Here is a 13777-nt window from a genome sequence, read left to right as displayed (position 1 = left end):
ATTGCTGGGATGAAGCACCATGACCAAAAGCAAGTTGGGGAGGAAAAGGCTTATTTGGCATACACTTCCACATTATAGTGATCATTGAAGGAAGTCAGGACAGGAACTCAAGCAAGTCAGGAACCTGGAGGCAGGAGCTGATGCAGAGGCCATAGAGGAGTGCTTATTACTGGCTTGTTCCCCATGGCTTGCTCAGCCTGCTTTCTTATAGAACCAGGACCACCAACATAGGGAGGGCACCACCCACAGGGGGCTGAGCCCTGTCCCATCTATCACTGATCAATGAGATTAAGAAAATGCCCTACATCTGGATTTTATGGAGGCATTTTCTCAGTTAAGGTTCTCTCTTCTCAGATAGCTCTACTTTGTGTCAGCAAGTTGACATAAAACTAACAAGTGCACATACCATTTGAGATGCACAGTATTGTTTTTATTTATTGAAGAATTTACAGACAGCTAATGTCAAAAACTAGAGAAAGCAAACATGAAAAACACAAAAAAATTAGATAATCACAAATTCCACAACTAGGACATAACTGTCACTGCCATAGTGCTAGGCATGAGTCTTCCCACCCTTTCTGCAACTGTTTATGCTGAAACAAATGCCAGGGTCCATTGTTTTACACGGTGGGGCTGTGGTGTGCACCTGCTTTCCCAGTGTCCTAGGAGAAAACTGCCCCACTGGATGGGACTTTACATTTTTCCTCATATTTCTGTTGAGTGTTTTAAAGTACCCAGTCATGTACATCTCCAATTTCTCTTGTCACAACTTTCAGAAAAAAATGTCAAAATATTTGTATTTCTTGAGTTTTGATACATATTTATAAATTTCCATCCTAAAACTTGCTAACATATCTGCAATAGCACATGAATGTATCTGTTTTCTAGAACTGTGCTAACAACATACTATGTTTAAAATTTGTGTCAGTGAATGGAGTGATTCTTTACAATTATTTCACTGGTCTGAAGTGCTCTGTAGTCTGAATTCAGGGACAGTAGGCTATTGACAGTTTGTTGCAAGGATTAGTTTCTCTATGTATACTTATTGGAGTTTGAGATTCTTCTCCAATAAATTACTTATTCCTGACCTTTGCTTTTTAGATTCTTCTCCAATAAATTACTTATTCCTGACCTTTGCTTTTTTTTTTTCTTGCGGTATTTTTTGCCAGGAATTGAACATTTTTCTGTGTATTGAATTATTTACTATCAAACTTTGTTTTCTTATTAATTTTTGAAACTGAAATATGTTCAATATGCTATTGTGTCTAAATTAGAATTTTGAATTCCTTTTCTAATATGGCATCGCATCCCCAAAGTAGTTAGCAAAATAGAAATTTGGAACTTTCAATGATTTGCATTTAGTTCACAGTTATATGTGTGTTTCTCCCCGCCCCTTTAATCAGAAAAAGATGGTTCTATAAACAAAACCCCAAATTTTATAGACTAAGCTAAACCTTAAAACAATGAAGAGAGGTTGGGGGGGGGCGGTTTCAACACTGGGCTTGGCATGGGCTTCTAAAACCTCAAAGCCCACACCCAGGGACACACTTCTCCAATAAGGGCGCACCTACTCCTATGCAACAAGGCCACACCTCCTAATCCTTCTCATGTAGTGCCACTCCCTGATGACTAAATATTCAAATCTATGAGCCCTGGGGGCCGTTCCTATTCAAACCACCACACTATTCCTGTGAGCTATGCCGTGTTATAGGAATTACAGTTTTAGTGACTGTTTAGTGACTGGGTGACTTAGTTTCCATAGTCGGTTACTAGTGAACTGTACTGTGAGCACAGACTTACAAAGTATTTGAAATATGAGGATTATGAATATTGTAATATGAAAATCGTATAACCATTTATGATAGTTAACATTATATAAATGTTTAGTACTAATGAGGACAAGAGAGGCTTGGTCAGAAGCTCAGTGGTAAGGAGTGCTTACTTTACGGGCATGAAGACCTGAATTCAGATCCATCTGTACTCATGGACAAATCAAAGCTTAAACCTGGGCTCATAGGGGCTCACAGAGACTGAACCAACAGCCGGGAAGCCTCCATGGGACTGGTCCAGGCCCTCTGCATATATGTTACAGTAATTTGGCCTTCTCATGGGACTCCTAACAGTGGGAACAGGGGCTGTCTCTGACTCTGTTGCCTGCTTTTAGATCCCTATTTCTCCTGCTGGGTTGCCTCCTCCAGCCTTACCAGAAGAGGAGGTGCCTGGTCTCACTGCAACCTGATCTGCCATGGCTGCTGATATGCATTGGAAGCCCACCCTTTTCTGAACAGAAGCAGGTGGAGGAATGGGTGGAGGGGGAGAACAATGGGACTAGGAGGAAGGAAGGGAAACTGGTCTGGGTGTAAAAACAGTCAAACTTAGCCACGTGTGTATAATTCCAGTTCTGAGGAACGGGGGCAGAAAGAGGAGACTTACTGGGGCTTGCTTAGCACACATGCACACACACGTGCACGCACACACACTGAAAATTATACTGATCAAGTATTATTTATTAACTTGACATTCTTAAAGTCAAGAAGAAACGATTGAATTAAGTTTCTGTTGGGAGAAAACATGAGTAAAAAGATGACTTGCGGGTTATAGCGGTGGCTTCCTGGTGAACACTTGCTGTAAAGGCATGAGGACCTGAGTGTCAACCCCAGAAACCATGAAAAAGCCAAGCATGGCCATGCAGGGTTCTATAACCCCAGTGCTGTCGGGTTAGCAACAGGAGGATCACTGGGTCTGAGTGTTGCCAGCCTAGAGTCAAGTTCACTAAGAGACCCTGTGTCCAGGAATAATGCGGACAATGAAAGAGCAAAGACACCTGCTGTCCTCCTGGCCTCCATATATACACACATACACACACACACACATATACACACATATATATATACATATATACATATATATACACACATGTATATACCCATACGTATACCATACATGTATGCTCAACTCCACACATGTGCAAAGATGACTTTTAAAATAAATGTTCTATTAATAATGTGAGCAAAAGCCTAATGTTTTAAAATAATTTATGATACTTGACACAGATTTAATGGTTTACAAAAATCTTGAATAATCTTAAGGAAATTTATGCTCTATAAAAAGAGTAATTTCCACAAATTTCTTTGTCCCAAATTACTTAATTTTATATATTCATATAATTTTATATGTTCATATAAGTAGCAGCCTTTCAAGAATTAAAAATACCCCTTCCCCTCTTCTGCCATTCTGCTTGAAGAATGGAATGCTAAGGTCTCTGTATATTCATGGGCAAGACTAGCTGTAATTTTATGTGTATGTAGTCTAAACTACTAGAAAGGAAGATTTGGTGACTCCTGGATGCTTCTGTTTACACTTTAGGTCTTAATTGCAAACATACTTGAGACACTAAAGTTGTTGATCCTGATGGTGAAGTTAACAATACAGAGCAAGGGTGACGTTTTTGAATACTAGGCTGCATTAGAGAGATGAATGAATTCTGTTTTTAGTGTTTTGGCCACACAAAAAGTTTTAGTTAATGCATCTTACAAATAATAAGTAAAATATTTATCTAATAAACAACAATACAATTTTATTTCATTTCTCAATTGTGTTGTAATATGTTAAAATCTATAGTTATTTTAATTTTTAATTTAACTTTATGTGGGAATAAATTGCATGCCTTCAAATATCTTTTATAATTCTAAATTGTTTTATAAAGGGGAAATAATCACATAGTTCTTGCACAGTAACTCAGTTACTTATTTCAAAATAAAATCCTTTACCCTGAAGTATTATATGATACAATACATACATTGCTTGAATTAGTAAAAAACAAAACAAAATACAGTATAAATTATGATTCTGTCCAAGAGCTTCATAGGCAATCCAATCTGTGAAATGCTTGCTGTGCAAGAATGAGGACCTGAATTCGGTTCGCAGAGGCCAAGTAAACATAGCTAGTATGATGTCCTACACATGTAACCCACACAGTGGGAGGCTGCTATGGGAGCATCCCTTAAGCTCACTGGCCAGTCAGCCTACTTTGTGAGATCCAGACCAGTGAGATGCTTTGTCTGAGAAGAAACAAGCAATAAAACAAGGTGGACACCATAACTCCACACACACTCCTGCACATGCACCCACACGTATGTGTACAAAAAATACTATTATGTCTAAATATAAACACAGTCTATACTAGTACAATTGCTAGCTGGAGTCATACACTGGGTGATTGAAAATTAAAAAAAAGTATTGCTCCTAGTTCTGGAAGAGAGAAGTTTACACGGCCCTCTTCCCTCTATGTCTCCGTTTTAGATTTCCACTCTCCCACTTCTCAGGAAGGATACTGCCATTGGTCTAGAGCTCACTGCATCTGCACACATCCTCTTACCAGATGAAATCACAGTCATAGGGACCACATGGAGATGGATTTTTTTTTTTTTGCGGCCCTATTGTCTTAGTACATTTATGCTACTATAATAGAGTGTCTGAGAATGGACAAGTCATGAAAAGCAGAATTGAGTTCTGGGAGCTAGAAACTTAAGATTAAGATAGGGACAGTCCGCATGTCTGTTATAGGAGCAGAGGGCTGTGCCCTTGGTGCCAGGGAGAATAAGCAGCCCCTCCTGCAGCCCCTTGTGCGGTGTCTGTCAGCCATGAGAGCACAGTCCTCCTGTGTCCTCACCTGTTAGAGTATAGCGCTAGTGTCCCGCCCACCACCGCTTAACCTTGGGGTTGGCCATTCCTTGTTCCAGTCTTGATTCAGGAGGGGAGGGTGTGGGAGGAGCAAGGCTGAGGGAGCAGAGTGCTATTACATTGAGCTCGCAAACTGCCCTTTACTTTCCCCATGTTCCACTCTCCTGTTTTTCTGCGAACCAATTACTGATTCCCTGTGTGCTGCGTTTATAATCCAGGCACTAGGGAGGCAGTCCCCTTGACAGCCAACCTACTTGTTGAGATCCAGAGTGTATAAGGCAGTTACTCTTGGGCGCCTCACCGCCATCCCATTGGTTGGACATGAACTGCATTCTTCTTTTTAATGGCATAATGGATATATATTTGATACAGTTCTTCACAAAAGAGATATTACTCAATTAATATAAAGTTATTTTTAACAAATATTTCTCCATTTTAGTATTAGATATGTTGAGTTCATTTTTATTAAATTTTTTTCAATACATAAAAATTTCCATTTGAGGCTATTTAATATCTAAGCACAATATCAACTAGGGAGATAAAATGTTTAAAAAAAGACACACCCCCCAAAAAACAAAATAAAACATGGAACGCATCCCCCAGAATTGAAGAGGCAGCACATTCCCCTGATTTGAACAAACACTTCGTCCTTTCCTTCTCATGTGCTGTGACAATCTGGAGCATATGAAGTAATACTGATGCAGATATATTAACTAGGTGGCTTTGCCTTTCCTTATGATAAATATTTGAAATAGAGGCTTTTCCTATAATCAGGCAAAAACTTGCCTTTTCTCTGTGTTTCTATATATTCAGTGATTCTTGGTGTTTCACTGTTAGACACTGGCTTGTACATAGGAAATAATACAGACTCCTGTCTTGATTTCATGAGCAATGTGGAAGATAATGTTTATACAATGTGTATAGTAAAATGCCATTTGATGATCTTATTCTTTGATCCGCTAAAAGATGCTTATGTGTTTACAAAGTTCCCTTACTTGAGCTTTTTGTGTAGGTCAGATGTGAAACTTTAAAGAACTAGAGCAAACTCCAAGGCTGTGTAAGAAGAGTCTTGTGCATTTGCTGTGAGAATATAATTTGTCTTTAGTTGTAAAGTTGTTTCTGTTTTCAAATATAGAAACAATGCTTATAATTTTTAAGTCATTGAAATAAAAAAGTAAAAGTTGATAATTCACTTGTCTTCCTTACATCCTTACAGGTATTGTTATAATTGAAAATCCATCACTCCGTACTTTTTGTTTTATGTATATTAAAGGGAGACACGTTTATCTGATTCATTCAGTTTGTGGCTATCGCTATATCACAATCTACTATTATCTTAATTCTGAATGATTAACTTCTTTCTAATTACAGGAAAGAATTTCAAAAGTATATTGCTTATACCACAATTTGTGGTAAATGGTGACAATTAACATTACCTAATATTCTTATGCAGAGAAATATATTCCGATCTTAGAGATAATCTGACAGTATTCCAGAAGTACCTGATCGAGAGCAGCAAAGCGATGGTGCCTTTGAAGGTCTGGGAGTTACAAGGTACAGTGCTTGGAATGCTTTAACACTGCCTTTCTTAGCAGACCTCTATTCCATCATGTCTTTCAAACACCATTTAATATGATAGCTTTGTTGAGACATATAATTGGCACATTATAAGATGTATTGTTGAGTGGATTTTATACTTTTTCAGAGTTCTGCTGCAGTTACCACAGCCAGGTTCAGAATATTTCCATCATTCCAGAAACCATACTCTGTATTCACTAACAATTTTGCATACACACATACCCCAGAGAGCCATGCCAAGTTTATGAATGGCTCTGGAACTAGAAAGATAGGAAATCAACACTTCTACACACATATGCATGCAGTCACACATGCACACACGCACACACACATACACACACACAAATACATACATGCACATACACGCAGGCATGCATGCATACACAGAGAGATTTACATACACACATATACACACGAACACACACACAGACACACTCACAAACATACACACACACAAACTCACACAGTTTATTTTCCCAATCCCTAGCTATAGGTGAGGAGTTTCGTTTTCAACAATGAAAAGGCTGCTCCTTAGCATTTTCTCTGGGTTGAGACTCTGCTTTAGTTTCCCAGCAGCCCAGACCCAAATAATCACATAGAAACTTTATTAGTTACAATTTGGCTAATAGCTTAGGCATATTCTTAGCTAACTCTTACATATTAAATTAGCCCGTTTCTCTTAATCTGTGTATCAGCACAAAGCTGTGGCCTACCGGTAAGGTTCCAGTGTCTTTCTCCTTCAGCAGTTACATGACATCTCCCTGACTCCGCCTTTGTTCTCCCTGAGTTCAATTTAGTTTTCCCCACCTAGCTGTGTTCTGCCCTGCCATAGGCTAAAGCAGCTTCTTTATTAACCAAAGGTAATAAAACATATTCACACCATAGATAGGGGAATTCCACATCAGTTTTCTTGACAAAATAGCATATATAATTCTAAAATATTTTATTTTTGCCTGAAATATTTGGCAGAATCTTTCATATAAGCTTTCCTATTTCACTTTAACGTTGAGCTTCTGAAGTGAAGTCCTCTCACATTCTTTTTTCCTCTCACATTTTATATAAAAAAATTTACTAGTTTGATATGCTAAGTGAAGGATTTTTAGTTCACACTAATTCTTATACTGCATCATACACAATCAAGTTTAAATTTATTTAATAGACCTTTGAAGATCACATTTTAAAACTATGGTAGAATTCGCAAGACTATTTAAGGTTCTATAATTTCTATACTTAACTGCCTAATAAGTGGTGTTCTTTCAATTACTTATGACCTCATTACTTTATAGAACATTATTCAGCAGGAGGTGGTATCTTAAACACATACTTATGACACAATCACACTGAAAAAACTTTGAAATGTCACAGGCTTTTCTTCCTGTACTGTTGTTACAGCACACAATGTCATTGTTTCCTGCCTCCTTGTCCATCCTCCACCCCCTCCCCCCATGTAGTAATCTTCGGAAAGCTGTTTCCTCAGAGGGAGGCTTGTAAAATGGCCCATTGTGTTTCATCATTAGAACAGAGACATTAATGAACACCGGTAGTTTAACTGTTAGCTCTGGATCTGGAAACAATTGAGGATGCTAAGGAAACTGTAGCGAACATTAATTCAGCTAGTACATGATAGAGCTGGTGCAAGCTCTAGTTCCTTAGACCATGCCCTCCCCTGGAAGACTACCCTGGTGGCATATTTGTCTAGGCTTAGCCTCCAACTGATTCAGATTTGCACATAGATAACATGGAAACAAAACCAGCCTTGTTATTTCAAAGTAGCTTCTTTAACCACTGTTTGAGAAATCAAAGGTTCTTCTTCTAGTGAGATGTTTCAAGGCAGCATAATTAAGTAATGAAAGAATTTGACTTTAAAATATCTCTCACTCTTGAAAATGAGGTTAAACTTATTATTTCTGACATGTTTGAAAGTGCCTGTGGACAGCTGCATAGGTTTTCCTTGTAACACAGCTATTACTTCAGGAAAAATAATGCTAATTATAAATTTTAGTTTTACTTCAGCATAAACATATCTAAAGAGATATAATTGTTTAGATATAAATAGTATCTAAAGAGAAAGTTAATGTATTAAGTTAAATCCTCTTTAATAAATATCTTAATAATTGTCTCTTTTGGGCTCCCTTTTCCCCCTTTGTTTTTCTTTTTTTTCTTTGTTATTTTAGAGAGTAGATGTTGAGTCTGAGTCCAGGGACATTTGTGTGGCAGGCCAGCACTCTGCTCCTGAGCTACATTGCTAGTCTCTGTTACTCTTTTAGAACACATTTATTCTTTAACCATTTCATACCTGTATAGAATGAGTTCTAGTCACTTTCTCTCCCTACCCAGTCTACTGAAGCCCTTCCCTCCGACTCTGTGTGTGTGTCCATCCGACTAGCTTAATTAGGGTTGCTTTCATGAGCATGGGTGATATTATTGACTGGATCATGGCTAGGTTAGCAGGCCTGTAGCACTGAGAACTATGTTACCTTCCCCAGTAGTCATTAACTTGTCCTGCTTCTCTTCTCATCAAAGCCTTTGTCATGTATTTCACTCAGCCCAAGTATAGAAAAATATGACCTTGTGTTTTATGGCAGAAGTCAATTATTTGTGTCTGCATGTGTCTTTTTGATATTATTTTAATTTGTGAAAAACAGGTAAGTATTAAATCACTCATTCATAAAAGTCTAAATCATACTCTAACTTAAGGAGAAGCTTTTGATCTAAAAGTTTTTAAGCTACTAAATAGAATACAGTCAGCACCCATGTGACTGTGGGAAGGTCTAAGGCTGTGATATTTCAGCAGATCACCAGTGATTCTGATTCTTTTCTTCTAGATCTTAGTTTTCAAGCAGCTTCTCAAATAATGTCCACTCCTGTTTATGATGCCATAAAGTTAATGAAAGATATTTCACAGAACTTCCCCATAAAAGCCAGGTATGTTAAGCTCTATTGGTGTGATTATAAGCAGGTCTCTTTCCACTAAGTGAATGCATGAAAAACAACTGATTTCCTAACATGAAGATATTAATTCTAGCTTTTCAAAATTTAGGGTTCTTCATTGTTTATCTTTGTTTTTATTAGAGCAAAATATTGGGTCATATATGTATGTATATTGTACTGCTAAAAGAATTAAATTGGAGGCTAAATAAAAATTATTTTAAAATTGTTTTAATAAAAATCATGATTAAGAAAATATTTTTGATCAACAAATAGTAAGAAAATATTTTTTCATTCCTTCATGATAAAGAAGTATTATTCTAAACAAGTGATCTGTACCCTCAATATTGCCAAATTATTTTCCTGTGTTTTGGATTTTAAAATTAGTAATCTTTCAAATGTATAGAAAATTTATATAATACCTTTACCTAATAAGCTATGTAATTGAAGTGTTTGCAGGAAATATTGGCTACCACTAAACATAATTTTTATTTCAATATATAATTTATTTGCATATTCATAGTGAACCAGGATACAATTTCAGATTTTGTGAAGATTTACAAAATAACAAAACTTTGATGAGTATATATTTTGTTTTTTGTTTTGTTTAATTTTTTATTACTTTATCAACAATACCAATCAAAATTTCCACTTCCTCCCCTCCTCCCACTTCCCTTCCGCTCCCTCACACACCCTTTCCTTCTCCTCCTCCTCCTCCAGTCCTAAGACAGGGCCTGGTACCCTGCCCTGTGGGAAGTCCAAGGCCATCCCCACTACATCCAGGCTTAGGAAGGTATGCATCCAAATAGAATAGTATCCCAAAAAGCCAGCACATGCAGTAGAGACAAATCCTAGTGCTATTATCATTGACTTCTCAGTCAGCCCCAATTGTTAGCCACATTCAGAGGATCCAGTTTGATCCCATGCTCGTTCAGTCCCAGTCTAGCTGGATTTGGTGAGCTCCCATGAGCTCAGACACACTGTCTCAGTGGGTGGACCAACCCCTCATGATCCTGACTTCCTTGCTCATATTCTCCATCCTTCTGCTCTTCAAATGGACCTTGGGAGCTCAGTTCAGTGCTCCTATGTGGATCTCTGTCTCTATCTCCATAGAAGGTTCTATGGTGATATTCACCAGTCTGACTATGGGAAAAGGCAAGTTCAGGCACCCTCTCCTCCACTGTCCAGGGTCCTAGCTGGGGTCATCCCTATGGGATGAGTCTGTATTTTGATTAGGAATGACCAAGTATAATATTATAGGTAACCAATTAAATTAAGTAAATAATTTCATATTAAATAAATATAAACGTATATCAAGAAAGAAGAAACACGCAACAAGTCACATGTATATATGAAACAGTACTGCCCTGAGGACTGGGAACAACTTGTTCTCTTGACTTATCTTTTTTTTTTTTTCATGGTAAAAAAGAAGGACTTTAATGTATTTCTAAAGACAGCACTGTACATGAAAGGTCTTAAAGGCGGTTGCTAGCAATCAAACCATGTTTGGGAGCTTGAAATCAGTGCCAGTTCAGAACCCACTCTGGCACTGGTGATGTTTTGCATCAGATTACAGTGTAGAACCTTCATCTGGCGATGGATGGAGATAGAGACAGAGACCCACATTGGAACACTGGACTTAACTCCCTAGGTCCAAACGAGAAGCAGAAGGAAAGAGAACGTGAGCAAAGAAGGCAACACCAGAGGGAACCTTCACCCGTTGATGGATGGAGATTGAGACAGAGACCCACATTGGAGCACTGGACTGAGCCCCCAAGGTCTAAATGAGGAGTAGAAGGAGGGAGAACATGAACAAGAAAGGCAGGACCGTGAGGAGTGCGTTCACCCACTGATACAAGGGGACTGATCTAATGAGAGTTCACCAAGGCCAGTTGGACTGGGACTGAACGAGCACGTGATGCAACCAGATTCTCTGAATGTGGCTGGCTCGGGGTCTTTCTGAAAAGCCATTGACAATGACACTGGGACTTGTTTCCTCTGCATGTACTGGATTTTTGGGATCCTAGTCTGTTTGGATGCTCACCTTCCTGGACCTGGAGGGAGGAGGGAGGAACTTGAACTTCCCACAGGGCAGGAAACCTTGACTTATCTTTTTCAGGATCGAATGCCAAGTCTTTTTTCTCAAATACCATTTTGCCCATTTATTTATAGCTTCAATGAAAGATTCTTAAATGAAGGTTTACATTTGAAAGATGGACAATTTTGGACACAAGAGATCCCAAATATGTGCTATGGCCTCTGAAAATAGAAAAGTTTGTAATTTTCTTTTTTTAATTTTTTGCGATAGGTTCTTGCTGTGTGGCCCAAGCTGATCTCAAATTCTCGACCCTGCTGCCTCATCATCTTTGGTAGGGAGAGTTACACGGCTTCATCATGACGCCTGCTTAAGTGATTTTGATTACTATACTAATTGTAAAAAATGGGGAGCTTCATTGTGACGTATTAACATAATGTGCTTTAATAATATCTACACTTCTGACACAGCCACTTTAAATGGAGAAGTGTGAGACGTTAACACTGTTCATATCTAAAGCATGAAATTGTGTGTGTGAAAATATATACTTAGCCACATGACTTTTAATTAATAGTAACTTTTGAAATTATCTCACATATAAAGAAGAATAATTTCAATTTTAATAAGACAGATAGTTATCAAATGCTGCACAGTACGTGTGAGCTGCTAGAGCCCCAACAGGCTTCACTTTAGAGCATTTTCTTTTATGCATACATGAACAGATATAATAATAACTCTTTTAGGTATTTTCCAGATTGAAAACATCTATAGAAAATCTATTTTTAATTCTGTCTCTAAGTTAAAAAATAATGATAGCATTTTCTAGAGTGGCTGGTATGGTTGATGTAATCATCCCTCCTGATCTCTGGGCACCATATCTGAAAATGGATGAATACATTTGGAAAATACTGAAAGAGTCATGGTCTCTTTATTAAACTTGAAAGATAACATCTTTATAATTGTTCTAAATAATATAGTATATGAACTATTTAGATAAGAGAATACTAGGTATGCTAAATAGTCTATACAGTTTATAATATGCAGGATTATATATGTAGGCTGTATGCAATTTAAAACTTTTTTTGTTTTTATTTTTTGTTGTTGGGTTTTTTGGGAGGTTTATTTGGATGGTTGTTTGGTTGGTTGTTTTTTTTTTCAGACAGGGTTTATCTATGTAGCTTTGGAGCCTGTCCTGGAACTTGCTCTGTGGACCAGGCTGGCCTTGAACTCACAGAGATACAAATCATTTTTAATAATGATTGTGATCACCCCCCGTCATGATTTTTTTGTTTTTATTGGAAATCCAGGAATCAATCCTCCATTTATACCAATGGATGACTGTGTTTCCTGTATTGGTTAATCCCAGACTAATCAAAATGCTTATGTAACTGACTGCTCTGAAAACGAAGGCAATGGTAGATAAGTTATGATAATACTTGGTGCATATTGTGGAAGTCTATGAAGTTCTGAATCTTCATTCCACACGAAGGAAATGCAAGGTTAAATAAACATGGTGACACTGTCTGTTATGCCAGGGGAGTGTCCTCTTGGAGCACTTGGAAACTGAGTGTTTTCTAAAGTGTTGTGTTACAGTGAGTTAACAATTATTCCTAAACACTTCAGGAAGAATTAATTCTATTCATTTTATTAAGTAATGTATTTATTTTCTCAGATCTCTGACAAGGATTGCTGTAAATGAACTAATGAGAAAAGAAATACAGGAAAATCAAAAGGTTTGCTCTGAATTTCTTAAAACGTTTTTATTTACCATATTAATTCACTTTTTCACAAGTTAGATCTTTCATTTTAATAAAGAACAGTATTAGAGCTAGAGCATTTTAATGTTGAAATAGTTGAGAGAGAAGTTGGGATTTCTTCAGTGGAATAACACTGGGTATATGAACATATGCTCTGAAGTCCTTAGCACACAAAACAGACTCCAAGTTTTTTAGGGTTTTTGCTGGTGGTGGTGGTGGTGGTTTAGTCTGGTATTTTTTTGTACTTGAGGTTTTGTTGTTCATTTGTTTTGATTAGGGGCATTTTTGTTTTGTCCTGATTGTTTTGTTTTGTTTTGTTTAAGTGAAAGCACAAGAAGCCGAGTAGGGGGGAGCTGGAGAGAATCTAGGGCAATTGGGGAGGGAAAGAATATGGTCAAAATATGTTATCTGAAAACTTTTTAAAAGTCAGTAAATACAAAACATAGTCCAGACCTTACATTTTTAGACTTTGTACTTTATGTGGTACATACAGCAGTCTAGCTGATCTTTGCATAGTTCCTAGTTTCCTTCTGACTCCAGACTTTCTCCTCCGTAGCACGTTCCCTCCTCACAGTGGAGTGCAACTAATTTGGTTTTTATACCAATTCTAAGGTTTAGAAGTCATAAATAGTGTTAGACTACTATAACATTATTAGTACCAATAACAAATAAGACATAGTTTATCAATAGTTTGATAAGATTGTTCCAAATGATCAGTTGACATTTAGACATCGAATTATGCCAATTGTGTTAGTACTTATGGTTGTATGTTGATAGTTCTGATGCTGGTCATAGC

At 37.5% G+C, this 13777-nt stretch overlaps 1 protein-coding gene across 2 annotated transcripts in view; it reads left to right on the top strand.

Annotated features, from left to right (window-relative positions):
* The window catches only part of Uggt2 (UDP-glucose glycoprotein glucosyltransferase 2), a 111140-nt gene that overhangs the window by 13527 nt on the left and 83836 nt on the right, over positions 1-13777 (top strand). For both annotated transcript variants that reach the window (XM_048421942.3, XM_087912309.1), the window contains 3 exons: positions 6137-6237; positions 9087-9186; positions 12897-12957. In XM_048421942.3, the coding sequence (XP_048277899.3) occupies positions 6137-6237; positions 9087-9186; positions 12897-12957 (262 nt within the window). The remainder of the gene's footprint in view (positions 1-6136; positions 6238-9086; positions 9187-12896; positions 12958-13777) is intronic.

This window comes from Myodes glareolus, chromosome 12 (assembly GCF_982192425.1).
Source record: "Myodes glareolus chromosome 12, mMyoGla1.1, whole genome shotgun sequence".
In the NCBI taxonomy this organism is placed as follows: Eukaryota; Metazoa; Chordata; class Mammalia; order Rodentia; family Cricetidae; genus Myodes; species Myodes glareolus.
The sequence above is the reverse complement of the archived record's forward strand: the minus strand, read 5'-3'. Positions and strand labels throughout refer to the sequence as shown.